General features: G+C 38.2%; 1 protein-coding gene and 1 long non-coding RNA gene across 6 annotated transcripts in view; one reads left to right on the top strand and one right to left on the bottom strand.

Moving 5' to 3' along the window:
• Positions 1-2,647: 2,647 nt before the first annotated feature.
• On the bottom strand, positions 2,648-18,092 carry LOC103692033 (uncharacterized). Of its 3 annotated transcripts, none has more exons than XR_005503418.2 (4): positions 17,949-18,092; positions 16,144-17,691; positions 11,313-11,440; positions 2,648-6,960 (listed from the first exon to the last, which is right to left on the bottom strand). It is a non-coding gene; the product is annotated as an uncharacterized LOC103692033 (long non-coding RNA). The 3 variants fall into 3 exon arrangements; XR_591994.4 differs by having other exon boundaries at positions 2,651-6,960; positions 17,280-17,691; positions 17,949-18,088; XR_010066065.1 differs by lacking the exon at positions 11,313-11,440 and having other exon boundaries at positions 2,651-6,960; positions 17,280-17,691; positions 17,949-18,088.
• The window catches only part of Hgf (hepatocyte growth factor), a 71,566-nt gene continuing 68,809 nt past the window's right edge, over positions 17,291-20,047 (top strand). Inside the window, exon 1 of one of the 3 annotated variants that reach the window (NM_017017.2) lies at positions 17,291-17,523. In NM_017017.2, the coding sequence (NP_058713.1) occupies positions 17,433-17,523 (91 nt within the window). In that variant the 5' untranslated portion in view covers positions 17,291-17,432. The remainder of the gene's footprint in view (positions 17,524-20,047) is intronic. The other 2 variants (XM_006235979.5, XM_039107018.2) reach the window with 2 other exon arrangements.

The following is a 20,047-nucleotide window of genomic DNA, read 5'->3' as shown; positions in this document are numbered from 1 at the left end:
AAGGCCTTATGTTTGGAGAACAAGAATCGATAAATGCTACCTTACAAAATTGCAAAGCTTCTGTAAGGCACAGGACACTGTCAATAGGACAAAATGGCAATAGATTGGGAAAATGTCTTTACCAATTCTACATCTGATAGAGGGCCAATATCCAAAATATACAAAGAACTCAAGAAGTTAGACTCCAGAGAATCAAATAATCCTATTAAAAATGGGGTACAGAGCTAAACAAAGGATCCTCACCTGAGGAATATTGAATGGCTGAGAAGCACCTAAAGAAATGTTTCACATTCTTAGTCATCAAAGAAATGCAAATCAAAACAACCCTGAGATTCTACCTCACAGCAGTCAGAAGAGCTAAGATCAAAAACTCAAGGGACAACAGTTGCTGGCAAGGATGTAGAGAAAGAGGAACACTCCTGCATTGTTGGTGTGATTGCACACTGGTACAACCACTCTGGAAATCAGTCTGGAGGTTCCTCAGAAAACTGGAAAGAGTACCTGAGGACCCAGCTATACCTCTTTTTGGGCATATACCCAAAAGATACTCCAACATATAACAAGGACACATGTTCCACTATGTTCATAGCAGCCTTTTTTATAACAGTCAGAAGCTGGAAAGGACCCAGATGCCCTTCAACAGAGGAATAGATACAGAAAATGTGGTACATCTACACAATGGAGTACTACTCAGCTATTAAAAACAATGAGTTTATGAACTTCTTAGGCAAATGGATGGAAGTAGAAAATGTCATCCTGAGTGAGTAAATCCAGTCACAAAAGAACACACATGATATGCACATACTGATAAGTGGATATTAGTCCAAAAGCTTGGAATACCTAAGAAAAAAATTCACAGATCATATGAACTCAGGGAGAAGGAAGACCAAAATGTAGATGTTTCAGTCCTTCTTTGAAGGGAGAACAAAATACTCAGGGAGGAAATGGGGACAAAGAGTAGAGTAGGGCCTGAAGAAATGGTCAGAGACTGCCCCACCTAGGGATCCATCACAAAGAAGCCACCAAACCCAGTCACTATTGCTTATGCCAAGAAATGCTTGCTGACAGGAGACAGAGATACGGGTCTCCTGAGAGGCTCTGCCAGAACCCTACTGATTCAAATAAGGATGCTTGCGGCTAACCATTAGACGGAACAAGGGAACTCTAGTGGAGGAGTTAGAGAAAAGACTGAAGGAGCCGAAGGGGTTTGGAACACCATAAGAAGAACAATATCTACCAACCAAACCCCACCAGCACTCTCAGGGACTAAACCACCAACCAATGAGTACACATGGAGGAACCCATGACTCCAGCCACATATGTGGCAGACGGTGGCATTGTCCAACATCAATAGGAGGAAAAATCCTTGGTCCTGTGAAGGCTTGTTTCCCCAGTGTAGGGGAGTGTCAGGGTGTTGGGGTGGGAGTAGGTGGGTAGGAGTGGGAGCATCCTCATAGAAGAAGGGGAAGGGAGAGGGAGTAAGGGAGGGCAGTGGGAAGAGGATAACATTTGAAATATAAATACATAAAATATCCGAGAAAAATAAAATTAAAAAAAGAGGAAAAGAAAAAAGAATTATAGCATGATACTTTGGAATGACAGCATGATGCATGAATATGTGCTTTCCAGTTAGTAATTTTGGTAGAGGATTTGAAGAAACTAGTCATTTCCTGATTAAGTTGTGTATAGACCACATAGATGTTAACATTAAATTTATTTTTTGTTTTTCATTTTTTTCAGAAAGTAATATTTTTTAAACTTATTTATTTTACACATCTGAGTACACTGTCACTGTCTTCAGACACACAAGAAGAGGGCATCAGATCTCATTACAGATGGTTGTGACCACCATGTGGTTTCTGAGAATTGAACTCAGGACCTCTGCAAGTGCAGTCAGTGCTTTGAACTGCTGAGTCATCTCTCCAGGCTGGAAAGTAAGTAATATGTTTAAAAACAGACCTGTAAAGTTGTCCCACTTTGTCCTAAATCAATCCTTTATAGTTTTTGATTAAGGAGCTTTTAAATACCAATTTTGTCTCTTCCCTATGGAAAACTCATGTTCCATAGTTTTATGACTGGATTTTATAACATGGTTTAAACCACAGTGGCATAGAGAAACACAGCAAGCACATTAGCAAGCCTTTGGGGAGGTAATTTATGACTTAACTGAATGAATTTCAATTGGTGTTTTGTTATAGGTGCTAGGAATCAGTCTCAAGGCCTTGTGCATGGCGTGGTACTAGTGATTTTTATCCCTAGCCTTCAATATTTCTCATTCTTAAATAAAACATATTGCTTCGTTAAATATTAAGGTATTTAGTTTTGAAAAAATGTTAGCAGGCCAGACATGCTTAGTAAGCTGCCAAAAGTTTTGTAAACAAAAGAAACAAAGTTTGGCAAGGTTACTCTAAGAATGATATACCCAACTACTGACTGTTTGAAGAAATATTTTTGCATTTATTATATGGACTTTACTTTATCTAAATGCATCTTGAACATGTGCAAATATAACAATATGCATACTTATTATCATCAATATGTTCTTAATTTATTATATGTAAATAAATGCAAATCATAGCACGCAAAATTTGGAAAGCACTTGATTGTTTAGCTATTCATGATGAAACGGTCTGGGTCCAATATTCCCCATCTAGTATTATTATCTGGAGCAATATGACCAAAGAATTATTTACAAACTACCATATTATTTCAAGCTGTAAGGGCTGGGTGCATAGGTCAGTAGTACAACATTTGCCTAATATTAGTATACCAAGCCTTTGAATCTTGGAACTGATAAAAATGACAGAGGTAGAAACTAATACAGAGCATTAGGGTGTGTGGCAGTTTCATTGTGGAGTGACGTTTTGTCTCTTGTTCATTTGAATGGCAAAGATTTACCTATTGTTTTCTCCGGTTAAGAGTCAGGAGATAAGACAGGCAGGAGGCAAGAGAGGAAGGAGGCGGGTGTGTTTGAAAGTCATTTTGCTTCTTTGTCTTTACACATTTATGATAGATAAAAATTAAGAAATGTACGGTTTCGCCAGTAAGTGCAACCTGCTTTGGGCCGGTTGAATTTAAGTGGTTATTTTTCTTACTCATTTTAAACTTCCTTCTAAAGGAGGGTTTTTTTTCTTTCTTCTTTCTTCTTTTGCCTTTGCAGAGGCAACCTGCCAAATGTTAATAAATTTGGCGAGGTCTGACAGGTCTGTTTATATATTTGTGAACTATGAAGAACAGGGGGGTCCTGAACCTGATATGAAAAGAGTGTAAGGTGTCACTTCGGTAATTTAAAACACATTCCTGTACAGTTATTTTTTGCTCCTAATGCTATTGCAATTGAATTGTATTCCTGTTGAAAAACAAGAGTCTCTGGTTTTGAATGTGGATAAATATTTCAAAGATTTTTCTTCATGTATGCCTTTGTAGTGTTCTTTCCTTCGTTTTCATATTTCAAAAAACTCTTAACGATATGTATCTTTTCTGAATTATTGTACAGTTCATCTTGGATGAACAGCCAAAATATGTATGATTAAGTATTTACCTGTTATAGCTTCGTAACTGAATCACATGTAAATCTATGAGCTGACATAACCTTGTAAGTACGAGTTAAAGAAAAGATTACATGGAAAAATTACACCGTAAAATTATTGCATTTCTGAGGATTTATTATGTGGGAATGGTTTTACTACACAGTTTTAATACTGCTGTAAAATATATTTGTGCACATTTATACTTTATTACTCATAAATATCCACCAAGTAGGTAGAAGGAGGGTCACGAAGCTGCTGAGAAAGTAGTAGTGAGAGACCAAGAGACTGCAGTGGCAAAATTCGGAGGTGAGATGATTGCATTTGGATGGAAATAGTGCGCTGCACCAGCAACAGTGCATAGTTCATTGTTATGGGGATAAAACAATACATTGTTATTACAATGGTCTTTCCATTGTTCTTGATATATAATAGCTTGCCAGTAGATAATAGGGTCAGCATTGAATCTAATTGACACCAGTATGGTTTTGAGTCCATACAGAGACAAAGTAAGTTCTATTCTGCCTGTCTGTAGGTGTACATGTTTACACAAGTGTGTATTATGTCAGTGTGTGTGTGTGTGTGTGTGTGTGTGTAAGTCTAAAGTCAAAGTCCTTAATCCTTCATCACTTAATTTTTTTGAGATAGGGTTTCTTACCAAACCTGGAGCTCTTTGGTGCAGCCAGACAGATTGTCCAGCAAGACTCAGAGATTCACCTGTCTTTCCCTCCCCAGCACTGGGCTAATAATGAATAGTTACAGGACTGCTGTTGTGTACATCCTATAACTTATGATCACCTTAAATAATTGGGAATAGGTTTATTGTTTGATTGATTTTGGGAGGCAGAATTATGGTGGAATTTGAGATCAACATGAGGGAGGATTTTCTAATGGTTCAACAAGTCAAGAGCACACAAAATTGTATGAAATGATAATGAATTGTATTTTGGCTGTGAAGAAGAAATGGGAGAGAGAGAATGACTATGATGGTTGAAGGTGTTGTCAAAAGCAATGGATTAACTCGGAGGCTACAATCAATATTTAATTTTAATATCTAAGAAATGTGTTTAATCATTTACAGAGTTCTTGAGAAAACCTCAAAGTGACATAGAATGATGTGAGCGGTTTGGCAACCACAGTAATGACTAAGATAAGTAACCAGCTAAGAGAGGGAAACTTCTTATTGTCAATGGACACATTTCTACTTTCAGTTCTAGTTTGGAACTGAAGAGATCCCCTGCTTTCCATCTCTAAGACGCTGTGCTATTTTTTTCCCCTTTCTTTACAGGTTCATAGCTTGGACATTTGACCTTTTATCTAACTTTATTTGCATTATAATCTAAGATTTGCTGTTTTTAGTCAAAGTCAACACTCACCTGTTGAGATGGAAATAGCAGGATCACTCAAGCCTTGTTACAGAGAGTAAAACCATATCAGAAAGCGTGAGATACACAATGGGCTCAGAGTAGAAATGGAATTGAGGATATTTTTATTTATGGTCTAGAGTTGATTCAACTAAATATTCCCCAAAACTTACTATGAGAGATAGCCCAAGAATTTTGCATACATATTTCTTACATGAGTGAAAATGATATTTTTAGCTATGGAAAACAGTATAAATATAAATAACTGGAAAAATATGGATATTTGGCTATTGTTGACTGACAATGCTTGAATTCTAAGAAAGTTGAAGAAAAAAAGGAAATACACACTGAGCTATAATTACTCATCAGTTAAATCATTACAGTGCAGTTCAGAAAATAGAAATACAAAATTTAAAAAAAACTTGAAATGATAATATGTACATATGTATATATATTGCATATAAACTTTAAAAACTACACTCAGGTTATTGTTAACATGACTTACTCCTAGAACATAATTTCTTCTTTGAATGTCTCCTAAGTCTTTAAATGACTTCATATCTATTAGTACATAGAGAGTACACAGTAAATACAATTGTCATTTCCAGGCAGGTGCAAAAATTGGAGATTGTTTTAGGATATAATTTATGTTCGTAATAAGATATATAAATACAATAGTCATTGAAGGCATAGTAAGTGGGCAATAAGAAAGGGGAGGGGAAAATACGTTCAATTACTTACTTTACACCAGACTTTATCCATTTTCTAAAACCAGTTTTTCTGTTCTCTGTTCTTTTTAAATAAATGATGTGGGGTTTTTTTCCTTTCTCTGCTACATCAACTTTTCTATTACATTTTGCACAAGCACTTTGGAACTACATCCCAAAGGAGGCTCTGTGAAGCCTTAGGGTATCAGATAAACTTGTACTGGACAAATGCCAGCAGCATAAAAGTGTCTCCAGCTAGGATAATACAAGTTGTAAATTCCTCCTTCCTAAGGAATCTCAATAGATAAAGGACAAGTTAGTTTTGCAACTTCCCTTTTCAATGATACAGATCTCTGTCTTTCAAAATAGCGCTATTGTTTGCTAATCTTCTTGCAAAGTCAAGTGTAATTTTGGGGCTTTCTCCAGATCTCTTGAATAAACAGCACATTGCAACACATTTCTCTCAGAGAGCGGTTAATGCATCATTGCACAGGCAAGGAAGAGACTGCTGGGAGGCAAAGATTGCCATCAGAACCTAATGAGGACAAATCATTTCTTTAGAAGGAGCTTCCTTGGTAGAGCAATCACTCAATCAAGACTACATTTAACACTAAGTGCACAGCATAGAAGTAGCTTAAAATCTGAAAAGTTTCAAACAGATGGACCACTCAGGGAGGTACGGCCTACACGTTACATTTCCAATGTTGTGGGTACAGATTACAACAAATTTGGTGCCTAAAAGGAACACAACTACATCATCTTTGAAATTTTAAGTTTTTAAATCTGACATCATTTTTACCAGGGTGAAGACAACGTGATTTCCAGAGAGAATTCATTCCTGGAGGATCCAAGGGAGAATTTCATACTCGTTTCTAGTCTTCATAAGCCGACAGCATTCAGTCTGTGACTATCTTAATAGATCTTTAAAGCCAGTCACTTTGACTTGATCCCTCTGCCATCACACATTTCTCTGAACATGGCTGGGACATTTTCTTTGATGTAAATACCTCATGGGATGGACACACCTGGTTGCAAAGGTGCTGGAGTTTGGTTCCCAAATATACCCTAAAAGGCTTATGTTAAAAATTCTATCACCAGGCCAGTGCTTTGGAGGGATGGTAGAATCTTTAGAAGTGTAGTACAATGTCTTTAGTTCCCTGGGAATGTCTCCTTTGATGGAGGGAGTCATGGGGCCTGACTCTTCTTTGCTTTTGACATGCTCTCCTCTTCAATGTGTTCCATGGCTTTTAGGAACAAAGCAATGGTGCCCGTCCTGTCAGTGAACTGGAAGGTTCAAAATTACCAATCAAAACAAACACCAGAAGTCGTTTATCTATGGTGTTTTTGTTATGACAATGAAAGCTGAAAAACACAGAGAGATATTAAACAATCACTTCTTGTCCCATGCATGCAAAGTCATTTCTGCTGTGTAAGGTGTCATAATTTGGGAATTAGGGCATCGGTACCTTTGGTAGGCATCATCTAATACGACATGGAAAAAATCCCTGTGTAATCACTAAAAGTCCGCAGGGTACTCCATAAATATTTTGAATCAATGAATGAACGTAAAGATGTGTAAAGTAATAAAGGTGTAAGAAGAGTGTGTTTAGGGTCTTGTACATTGTAATACTTGTATAAAACCATCTGACTCATGTTTGGCTCCAGGAATATCATAAAAACATTTCAAGTCACAAGATATAATGATCTCGATGTAGAATTTGTAACATATGCATATTTATAGTATTGAATGGCTTTGGAACAATCAAAATGAATTCTAGTGTCCAGTGTTAATATCTTGTAAGTTTTAGTATTATAAACCACAGGCAAAGAAAAAAAAGTCTTTTCAATGGATTGTCACGGGGTGTATCAACTACACGCCAGGCAAGTACTCATGTCAAGGGGTAACTGGACAGCACACAATGAATTCCATGGTTTTTATTGTGGACATGAATCTTGGATTTTGTTCCAAACCTACATAAGAAGATAAGTATTAGAGAAGCGGAATCTTTTAGAGTTCAAGAAAACAAACCCTTTCTGGTTTTATTTGTTTTGCCAATTGGCAGATCTTAGGTAAGTTAAAGACCTAGTTGTCTTCTCTCTCATAGTAGGCCAATCTTGGAATCCTTTATGATTATTGTATAAACAGATTTTACTTAAATATTTCTCTCTCTCTCTCTCTCTCTCTCTCTCTCTCTCTCTGTGTGTGTGTGTGTGGTTTGCCTAAAACTAATTAGTAAATTTGCTATTTCTTGTTTAGTTTAAAGCAGTGGTTTTCAACTTTTCTAATTCTGTGTTCTTTTAATACAGTTCCTCATGTTGTGGTGACCCCAACCATAAAATTATTTTCATTGGTACTTTATAACTGTACTCTTGCTACTGTGATGAGTCGTAATGTAAATTATTTTTGGAGATAGAGGATTATCAAAAGGGTCATGATCACACAACAAAGTCATACATAAAATACTGAATAAGGGCCTACTCGGTGTCTACACAGTTGTTTTAGCATTCTATTGCTGTGAAGAGACACCATGTCTATGGGAACTCTTATTTATAAAAAAGCATTTAATTGGGGCTTGCTTATAGTTTCATAGGTTTACTCCAGCTATTAAAATCATGGTGTAAAACATAGCTGCATGCAGGCTGACAAGGTGCTGGAGATGTAGCTTAGAGTTCTTCATCTGGATATAAAGGGAGCAGGTAGAGAGAGAGAGAGAGAGAGAGAGAGAGAGAGAGAGAGAGAGAGAGAGCGCGAGCGCCCAGCTCTGGGCCTGGCTTCTGCTTTTGAAACTCTCAATGCCCATTTGCACTGACACTCTTTCTCCAACAATGCCACACCTCCCAATCCTTTAAAACATACCACTGCCTGGTGACCATTTATTTATGGCTTTGAACCAATGTTGGCCATTCTCATTCAAACCAACACAGTAGTTTTTGGTAGTTAATAAGTTATACTAGACACTGTTATAGGCTCCTGATTACAACATAAAAAAATTATTCGAACACATACTCTATAGACAGTAGTGAACTGCTATCTTTTGAATTTAAAAAAAGCTAACATTTTAGCAATGAGCCATTTAATCAATACGAATGTTTTGGATCAAGCATATTATTAATAAGACTGTCAAAATGTTTTTATGCTGTAAAATTATCTACTTAATAAATTTTTCATTGGCAATATTTCATATGTTGGATTTCTGTTTCTTTTCCTTGACATAAGTTAATATATGGACACATGAAAAACCTAATTCATATTTGGTTTCACATAAAATTTATTATAATATTAGCAGACATTTTGGATTAAATAACTGTAAAACACCAAGGGATTTTCTAATACCACTGTGCCAAAATCATGTCTTCACTCTTTATTTTAAATTAGGTGTTTTCTATTTGAGATATCTTAAGTATTTTAGTATATAAAATAATTCTAATAACTAAAACTGAGTGAATCCTAAAATGTGTCGCTTGTGTTTTATGTGCCTAATTCTTGTAACAGAGAATTACAATTCTATTTTAATGTTATAAATATAACACGCATATCTGTTGCGATTGTTGTTAGTGTAACTTTCCAAAAGAGTACAGCAAATTAATTTTTTTAGATTTTCTAGTCAGCAATTGGTATGATTATAAATATGATCTGAACCATCTAGTGTGGTTTTTACATTATCTTAGTATGTTCATTAACCAAGAAACAAATTCTCAAGAAGAACCATTAACAGCCAGACATTGAACCTCTATATCACGGAGAAATCCTATATAAAAAATTAAGTAAAGTACTCTTTTTTGATAAGTAACACTCAAGACAATCCGGACTTGAAAGATGTAATAATGTTGAAGAATTAAATACACATGAAAGAATGTTAGCACAGCTTTCAGTGTAAGGAATGCTAGAGCAATGTATGGCTTGTTTCTCCTTGAGAATTCTGCAAACTTTCGTATTTATATCAAAAAAATTTATTTAATCAACCATGCACCAAGAGGCTGTGCGAATTCAATAAAATATTTTGTTTATCCAGGCAAAGAAATTTTGTTTTTTTTTCTTCTTCTTTTAACCCAAGTGGGGTGTGTGTGTGTGTGTGTGTGTGTGTGTGTGTGTGTGCAGGTGTGTGTCTGAAGGTAAAACAGTCACAGTAGGCACTCAACCACCGAGCTACATCTCCCCCCTCAAGAAGGTTTTGTTTTGTTTTTGAAGAAAGTTATAATCTACCCTCCTTCGTAGTGGGTGTTCTGCTTAATGTCATCGCCTATTCAGTATATGAGGCGTGATTCTGTTTTAGAGGTATGGTGTGAGAACATTTGGCTCTTTTTCATTTTTTCTCTTTTCTTTCTGGATTAGATTAAAGCTTTGGGAAAGGTACCTCATCTGTCCTTTACACTTTACATTTTCTAGAATTTTGATATTTCCCAATAGCTTCATTGCGACTTGTAAAACCATGTGAATGGTTAAATTGTTTAACCATAGCGAAGTCAAATAATTAAAAGGCACAAGAGTTTCAGATACCATGGATTGATTCTTCATATCCAATGTTCCATGTCTAGAGAAAAGCAAGTTTCTGGTGGATTTGATAGTCCCTTGGTTCTCTACCGTCTCCATAGGTCCAAGGAAAGCCAATAACCTGAAGCTCAAGAAAAAGGTAAGAAGTCTGCCTAGGACTCTACCACTTACCATGAGGATTCTAAGGATTAAAGATTAAGGGACCCCTGTGTAAGCTTTTTATAAACCTACAGTACTGCCACAAACTATAAATCAAATGTAAACTCAGCCATTCAAACACGTATAAAGACTAATATGTTATATAGGACCATAATACCATCACATTAAATAGGTAATAGGTCATAAGTAATTGTAAGTGCAACCAATATACCAAATGAATTGTGTACAATATAACATGTTTGTATGTGTATGTATGTATGTATGTATGTATGTATGTATGTATATGTATGCATGTTTGTATGTATGTGGAGCCTTTTTTCCCAAGTTTGAAATATAACTCTGGTGCCTAGTGCCATCTGGCAAATGGAGTTGCCCTCAGATATCCCCAAGACCACAATAAACATGCAACATGTACATATAGTGAAAGAGAAACCTCAATTTTATGACATGGCTTTTAAGATGCAAGATGAATGGATTAAACAGTTGCTTTGAAAAATCCCTCACTGTGAAGACTGCATTTTTTGGGAGGGGGCACCAAGTGTGTTTTTCTTTTCCTCCAAATCTTCACTGAATTCTGAAGTCAGACAAAAGAAGGCGATTTCCCCCAATTCCTGTATTTTACTGATATGCCTGGGTTCACATGCCAGGTGTGGCGTGCTTAGGGTTTATAACATTCGGGTACTTCAGATTTAACAAAGCAACCAACACCTGGAAATACATAAAAGCTGGCCTCTAAGCTCAAGGTGATGAGTGTTAGTTAACTAGGCCCTCTGGATCCAGAGAACAGTCCCACGTGTCTCAGAACACAAAACCTAAGAAGCACCATCAGAGTTTAGTTTCAGCTCAGATTTCCTAGGGCTCTCAACGCCTGTCTTCTCTCTACTCCCAAAGGCAAGCCAGCCTCAAGCCGTGCCTGCTTTAGAACAACCTCTCCATATGGACTATGCTATCATGGCTTTGTAGATGTTAGTGAGCCATATGAAATTTTTCCTGCTTCAGCTTCTTTATCAGGTTTCTAGAGAAACAGTGACCCTTCCATTTTTATAAACATGACAATTCCTACCTTTGATGATGTACTCCAACTCTTCCTGTCATTTTCCTGGAGACTGTATTGTAGTCTCACCACAAATTCTGCAACAAATTTCCTGAGGGAGGGTGTGGCCAAAGTCATGGGGGAGTTGGTGAGGGAGCCTATGAGTTGATTGAGAAACCAGTAGAGTTCTTTTAGAGATTCATCAATATTGAACTAATTAAGAAAATCAACTTTGCCTTAAGTCTATAATGTGTTCTAAAATCCTGTCACTTGTTTCCAATTAAGCCAAGTGTTTCTTCTGTAAAGCACAAAGACTTGCCATGTTCTTAACGCCCAGAGACTGCTTGGCTCTATGTATTATATCACATTCCTCAGTAGACAGGTGTTTTGTGAAAAATAGTTATTTGGAAACATTTTTCTTGTGACTATGTTCTCAAGGCTTGTGTCTCAAATGAAGAACTTGGCATGTCTTCAAAACAATGAGTTCTTCTCTGTCCTTGTTTCTTGGTGTTCAGTAAAAGAGTTATCATTGTTCCTAGTATCTGAAAATATGATAGTAAGTATTGGATTTCATGTTACCAAACACTTGTTAGTATTTTTGTGTTGTTTTTATTTTGATTTTTCCTGTCATTTCTTGCCATTAGCTGGTTGAGTCCAAAATCACCTTTAGATGGCATTTAATGAACCATCCAAGAATAATCAGTTTCATATACAGGAATTCTGTGAAATGGTGAGTGTGTTGCTTCATTTTTGTCAATTTGATACAAACTTACACATCTTTGGGAAGAGGAATCTGAATTGAGACATTGCCTCTATTAGATTCGCTCGTAGGCAAGTTTGCGGGCATTTTTCTTAACTAATGGTTGCTGTCGAAGAGCCTACCTCACTGCTGGCAGGCACCACTGGGCAGGTGGTCCTGGGTGGTATAAGAACGCAGGCTGAGCCAGCTATGGACAGCAAATCAATCAGCTGCTTTCCTCCATGATTTCTACTTTAGTTCCTGCCTTGAGTTCCTTAGATGACAGACTATAAGCTACAAGCTGAAATAAATCTCTTCTTCCACAATTTGCCTTTGGTTCTTATGTCTATCAGAGCAGAAGAAACTTAACCACAAGAGAAAATTCTATATCCTCATTATCTCCTATGGAAATTGTTAACTAAACATGTGGCCACCCTACACCACGGGCGAAGCGTTTTCTTTTTTTCCTCAATTGGTACTACTTAGCTTAAACTTAAATCCTAAAAATAGCTTGTGTAAAACACACAAGACTATCTGTAGCCAACGTGTTGTACTGCACTTCAGTAATTCCTAAATGATGCAGCATTTCACGTGCCTGGTTTCTCTTTTGGCTCAAAAATGTTTCACAATTCCAGGTAGCAATGCATTTTGTAATGTTTTCTACAGCAAGGGCGAATCAACATTAATTATCCAACAGTGAAGTGTAAATGAAAAGCAATTCCAAGAGGCAGAAACAAACAGTGAAGAAATGAGAAACCAGAGGAAAGGTGAGCAGTGCCACACGCATGTGTACATAAGAAAGAATTCACACACATGCAATGGGGAGACTTTAAGGGTGGAAGGAACGTTGGGATCTCTTAATAGAGAGTTTCTGTTAGTATTGCTTCAAATCCTGCTTTATAAACTATTTAGCCTAAACTGAGTTACTTTTCATAAGTAAGCCTCAGTTTCATTATTTGTAAATTAGCGACATTATTAACACGTGCTTCTTAAATATACGTAACTCCTGCCCCCCTCTTTTCTCTAAAAAGAAGGAAGATCGAGATAAAAATAGAAAGTGGTTAGCCAGTTCTTACTAGTAGTATCCTGTTTTGGTGATACAGAGGCTCAGTATTAATTGTAATTATCCACTAATAAGTTTAATAAGTGACCCAACTAGAATTTGAAACTGGTCATATGAATGACTCGAATCTAAAGAGGGCCAATCAGAAAATGGTATGTGTCAGTCTCTCATGCAATGGAATGAGTTTGTTCCTATTCAGGGAACTCAGGAGAAGTCTGAGACCACAGGATCCATCACATCACATGTTAGCTTGTTCAGCGTCACCTTTATACGCAAATCACTAGTGTTGACAAAGGTGGACTTTCAAAAAGATAGCAGCCCATGTCATTCCCCATGCTTCAAGAATTTGAATTAGGGCCTCACACATACTAGGAAAGCACCCTACCTGGCATGTGTTCTAAAGGCATAGACGGCCTGTACAACGTTCACTAGTACACACTTCTTCTTTCAATCCATCTAAATTCCAGGACACACAAAAGAACTCAATATCAGGACAGGTTTAGAATCATAGACATCTATGATGTGCTTAAATAGTTTCACAAATTATGGGATACAAAGTACTCTTTTAGAAAACCTCTCATTTTATAGAAAAAATTCACAAGTTTGAGGGGCTTATAAAAATATTAACACTTTGCAGTTAGCACGGGAAGGGGAAAGCTTTATGATTTAGAAAGAGAATAGCCCCACAGGCAGAAAAATGGCAGTGTTAGTAACTTATTAAATTTAGGTAGTCCATTATAGATTTAAAGACTTTTAAGTTATTTATATATGTGTTGAAATTGTTCTTAGAGATGAAATCTTACTATGTTCACAGGCTTGTCTTAAAGTCAAAGCATCCCATGTGGCTGGGATGTTAACATGGTCTAGAATGGCCCCATATGTTCAAATATATAGGGAATTGCTTGGTAAGGATTAGGAAGTGCATCTTTGTTGGAGTAGATGTGTCTTTTTGGGGGAGGGGTGTTACTGCAGGTGGGCTCTGAGGCTTCAAAAGCATCAGGTCCAGAGTCTCCAAGCCAGTTGCATGCCTATCTGGACCTAAAGCTTTCAACTACTGCACCAGCACCATGACTGTGTGCTTCCTGCTATGATGATAACAGAATAGCCCTCTGAAGCTGTTAGCCAGTCCTCAATGAAATGCCTTCTTTTATAAGAGTTCTCTTATAAAAGACGAAAAATGTCTTATATTAGTGGGAACACATACCTTTAATCCTAGCACTTGGGAGGCAGAGGCAGGTGGATCTCTGTGAGTTCTAGGGCAGCCTGGTGTACAGAGTGAGTTCCAGAACTATCAAGGCTACATAGAGAAATCCTTCCTGGAATGCCTTCCCCCTCCCCACCACGACCCCCTCCCCCAAAAAAGGAGAGTTGTCTTAGTTATTTTGCCTTTTCACAGGAGGAGAATAGAAACTAGGACAGCCCTGTACCAATATTCCTTTTGTAATTTATTATTGAGTATTTCTTACATATTCGGTTTTAGACTGACTTTGGTCATTACAAACTTTATTAGGCAATTCTAGCTACCCATGAGGTACACATGAAATACATTTATTATTTCCTATAGAGCATGGCCAATCTACTTGAAACTAACAAACACCTGATTATTAAATATTTTGTCACCTTGGGCAATTCACCTGAGTATAAACAGCTTTCTTAAGTTTTATTGACAATAAAATGGGGACTGTAATGGGTGGTTCGTCTTATGTTTATCCCAAGGTTTACATGAAAGAATGAGGACTTAAAATGCTTAGCATGTACTAAAAGACCAGTGAATATTAGCCACGATTTCAATAAAGAGGAACCAATAACTTGTCAGAATAAAAAAAAAGGAACTGATAATTTAAAATAGGTGTAGGGTATTTATTGTACTTGCTGACAATTAAATTTATGAAAATATCTGTGTTGCTGCTCTGTTTTTATCACAGATTAATTCAGTCCTAATCTTTTAAAAATGCTTTTATTAGCAGATGTTAATTATATATATAATGGTTTCCATTATGACACTTTGACATAGTATATTCTGATCAAATTTATTGCCAAATTATCATTTTCCCATCCATTTCCTTCTCTACTGTTCCCCTTTCTCTTCCCAGAGAGTCCCCCTTCTACCTCTAAAGGTTTTTATTTTGTGAAGGATGGGGTGACCGATGAGTGTCATTAGGACGGATCACAAGACTGTGGGCACACACATAAGAAAATGTAATTCCTTCAGCAACTATTAACTGGCCATAGAATGAGAAGACCCTCAGGGAGGGCGAGGTCCTCATGAGAGAAGAGGAACAAACAGAAACACAGATCACTTCAGTCCATTCATTCTACCTACAAATTTACAGGGGAAACTGTTTCCTTAAAATCCCCTTTACTCTCCAACAAAGCTCTAGACATGCGGTAGGGCAACTTAGAGTCGTGGTCGGTGACAGATGGAAACTGAGATTTTTAGAAGAGGCACATGCCCGCTTTAAAAAGTAAAATAGACAATAGGAACGTGGGAGGGAAACTTTTAAAAAGTGTGTTTGAATTAGCTTTTATACCCAGAAGTGGTGAAAAGAAAAAGAGCATCGGAAAACAGGTAATAGAAAGTAGATCCTTTGGCATTGATGGTTCTTCCAAAGTCCCCGAGTTCAAGGACAGCCATCTGCAACTCCAGTTCCAGAAGATCTGATGCCCTCTTTTGGCTCCCGTAGGCAATAGGCATGCAAGCGGTACACAGATATAAAGGCAGGCAAAACACTCATATACATATAATTAAAAAATAAAGTCCTTCAAAGGAATTCTCCTTCATCACTAGATACTCCACAGCCCAGGGACCTATCAGCCAGCTTCTTTCTTTCCTTCCTTCTCCCTCCCCCTTGTTCTCTTTCCTCTTCCCTTTTCCTACCTCTCTTCCTTCTTTCCTTCCTTTTCTCTTTTCTTGCCTCCCCCTTGTCCCCTCCCCTCTTTCCTTTCTCTTGTCTCTGCAGGTAGCTGTAGTTATGCTGAGGAGGGTGGAGAGATCTGCCTTTGCTGGTGGAGGTGGAGACAGGCCATCCTGCTACCGACTTTAATTTTGCCCTTGGTACCTCTGTAGGGTTGCAGGCTACTCCAGAGAAGGTCTCACATTCTGTTGACTTTCTCTTTCTCTAAAGAGGTATTCGTTCTTCTGAGTATCCATCTCAGAAACACTGTACTCTGTTCTCTGACACATCAGAGCACCCTCCTCGTGTTGTAATAAAAGGAGAAGTCTGGGCAATGATCTCACCAAAACGTGATACTCAGGGATCAGAGCCCCTCTGCCCCCTCCCTCCCCGAAGACCGTGGTGCTGTGGGTGTGTGTAGGAGGAAAGAGGTTGAGACCTTACTTAGGAATTAAAATAGCCCAATGGGTCTCTAGTGAAATTCTTCATGCATACATACTGACATGTGGACATATGTGATTGTGTACAAGGTTAGAAAAACCAGTATCTGTTTGCTTGTCAGGGATAAGAAACGGGCCATGTCTGTCCCTTAGATGGTTTAAGGGAAATTATCAACAGATACATCAGAAAACAGACATTTGAAAAATGTATTTGGGATCCTTTTGCAGTGGTTTGGGGATAGCTCTTCTGAGGAAAGTCCACTGGACAGGGCAATTTTCTGGCCTGAAACCCTGAGTGTTTTGTTTCTGTTGCTATTTCTTCTCATCCCTCAAGGCCACACCCTTTTCTTACCTGCCCTCTTTCACCTGGGTTCTGCCCCCCTGACTCCCTTTCTCTTCTCTTACTTTCCTTAAAATCCCGGGAACTGGGGTCAGTGTTCATCCCCGAATCTCTCCAACACTGCAAGCTCGCAGACTAGGAGCTGGGGCTCATTTGGCAGAAGGGCTGCTCCGCTCTCCTCTTATGCTGCTTCCCCTTCCTCTTTTCCCAGATAGATATGTAAACACATGCATTTTCCTGTTCAAACGGGGCGAATTGGTGTTCAGCCTGTGCCTTGACTTAGCGATTGGGCTGAGTCTTGCTCCTCCCTTCCCTACTCGGATAGGAGCCACAAGGATCTGGAGCTCAGGCTTCTAAATTGCAGCTGGCCTCGGGCCAGGTGACCTTTGCTTTGTAAGTTTCTTTCTGGGAGGGGGAGTGAGTGGAGTGGGGAGAGCTGGGATCTGTTGCTTGTTGGGGGGGGGTTAAGGAAAGGAAGGGGCTGGAAGAGAGTAAAGGGCTGTTGTTAAACAGTTTCTTACCGTAAGAGGGAGTTTAGTCCTAGATCTTTCCAGTTAATCACACAACAAACTTAGCTCATCGCAATAAAAGCAGCTCAGAACCGACCGGCTTGCAACAGGATTCTTTCAGCCCGGCATCTCCTGCAGAGGGATCAGCCTGCTCGAACTGCAAGCATGATGTGGGGGACCAAACTTCTGCCGGTCCTGTTGCTGCAGCATGTCCTGCTGCACCTCCTCCTGCTTCCTGTCACCATCCCCTATGCAGGTAAGTTTACTTCTGCTTCATGGAGATTGTGGTTGCTTTAAGTCTCCTTCTGACCTTGCGCTTTCCTTCCAAGAAGCTCTCTACCCTATTTCCAGCATCTTTTCTTAATTCCAAGGGTGGTGTGGGGCTTCCAAACCTCTCATTTTGATTTCTTTGGACATTCCTTTTCTGTTTGAGAAACATTTAAAAACAATTAACATCTCTCAATGATACCCCCATCCCCCCACCAGGCCCCACCTCATTTAGCCAAGCAATCCAAAATTATGGGATAGGAATGAAGTGCTAACACTGGCTGGAACTTTGCTGGTTTGGCCAAGTTTTAAAAACGAAGACAGATTCTGAATTGAAGAGAGGAGAGTGATGGTCAATTTAACCAGGGACTCATTTCCCAAAGGAGAATTTCCGATAAGGGTCCATCCACTCACCCCTCGGGTCCAAATTTTGACATTATGCAGGTCTTCACTTGGAGAAGGTGGATTAAGTTCTGAGTACAATGAATGTTATAAAAATGAAACAGAAAGCTTTCCTCTCCAAGCTCCCCTTCTGGGGATGGGGGTGGGGGTGTAGGCATGATCGCTCCTGATGCTGCAGTGCAGGGAGGAACACTAATGTGACTTGGATTGATGCAGTGGAATTGTCCCTGTCTTACTCTGATTTGCAGAATGAGGAGGAGACTCTGGGACCTGTTCAGATTTCCTGGGCATTTAGGGATCTCATCTGCTGGTATAGGAAGTTATCTCTTATTATCAAGAGCAGAGGAAGCATCTGCATTTGGTTGTGTTATTATTGTAGTGGCTTGCCTGGGTTGCCAGCCGGAGAAGGCAGTGAACTTTAGGGTAGGCACAGGGAAATAAAGGCTGTAAGAAATGCACAGCCAACAACAGATAGGTGACCTTTTAAAACTGAGAAAACAAAGAAACAGCCTCATAATTTGAGATAAGTGCACTATGACATTCATCACACCTCTAATCTAGTATCCAATGCAATACAAGACGAAGCTAGTGCTAATAAAAAAATATTGAACCCACCTGTTTTTTCTGCACTGGGGAGAGATTCCTTGTGGGAAAAAAAGATACTTTGGAAAGGGGCCTTTGAAACTGTGTAGGCAAAGTTTCTTGATCAAGAGGGAAAGAACTTAAAGATGTGTCACATTAAGGTTGATCTTTAGAACGTTGCTTATTTATGGGTGTTAACCTAAGTTTTAACCTTGGTCCAGTTTACCAGTTTCCCTTTTCGACGATTAAAATGCTATTCCCTGGAAGTATGATTACCTGAGCTGAGCTGAGCTAATGCAAGATTTCAGTTTGGAAAACCCAAACAGTAGATCGACCATAGACAATGTCTATTTGTTTCTGGCGTGCATCACACAGTTTTGGCAGGAGACATACATTTGTAATTATACTTCACTTTGGCTAATGTTGAAATGACTGTGTTTCCTGAGTGTAGAGAGAGTGGCCTGAGAGTATGTTGGCAGGCCAGGGGAGGCCCATTGGGAATTACAGATATATGTTATGAATAATTTCTGAAATGGATAATGCTAAAATTGTCATCAAAAGAGGCGCCACATTTGCTGTGTTTGCAACCTTGTTTTAACAGTTTCCATGTTTTAAATAACTTCCATAAAGGAGGCAGTTAGCTTTCTTAGAATATGTAATGAGAGTTTTTTGTTTGATTTTTTTTGTTTAATATTGGACAGTTAGTTTGTTGTTATTTGCATGGCTATTCTTCATATAGTTAAAAAAAGCTCTATTATGCTGATAGGCAGTCATGAATAGAAGGTCTTATGTAAACACATTATTAAGTTTTTGAGAAATATTTGATGTGGATGGTCCAAGCAGTTTTGATAGTTGATCTGCCACATAGTATTACTCTCTATTCACTTACACTAAATACTCTAAAGAAATATTGAATACTCTCTAAAAAAAATTAAACATTAAATGACAACCTTATGTATAAGAGTCTCAAGGAATACAAAGTTGAACAAGTGGGAGAGCAATCTGTATATAGTTCTAAGGGATAAGCTTAAAATTTAATTATTTAAAGTAAAATTTAATAATTTAAAGTAAAATTTCCTAGTTCTGGTAAGACCTGCATTTTTTTGATTTATTTGACACATGAAAATTGAGGTTTAAACATCTTAATTTTATCTTTGGTACTGCACTAAATTAGTTCAGTTAATTAAGGAACTGGATTGAAAGCTCTAAATTCTAAGTGAATGAAATACATTATTTTTTTTTCTTATACCGAAGCCAGGAGCCCAGCAGTCATCTTAAGCACAGCTTTGAAAACTCATTTAGCTAACTAGCCAACATGATCAAACAGTGAAACAAAACAAAATTTCAGTGGTAAAAATGTCATTACAGCATATTTGAGAGTTCATTAGTTTAGTGTTCAAGCCAGGGCTAAGAGGTGTGTGGTACCCAAGTCAAGTATGAGAAGATGAGTCACGGCCACCTAGTCAGGAGATTGCAAGTTGCCTGAAATGCAGATGTAAGAAAATACAAAAGACGTTCCTAGAAGATCT

This window comes from Rattus norvegicus, chromosome 4 (genome assembly GCF_036323735.1).
Source record: "Rattus norvegicus strain BN/NHsdMcwi chromosome 4, GRCr8, whole genome shotgun sequence".
Classification (NCBI taxonomy): domain Eukaryota; kingdom Metazoa; phylum Chordata; class Mammalia; order Rodentia; family Muridae; genus Rattus; species Rattus norvegicus.
The sequence above is the reverse complement of the archived record's forward strand: the minus strand, read 5'-3'. Positions and strand labels throughout refer to the sequence as shown.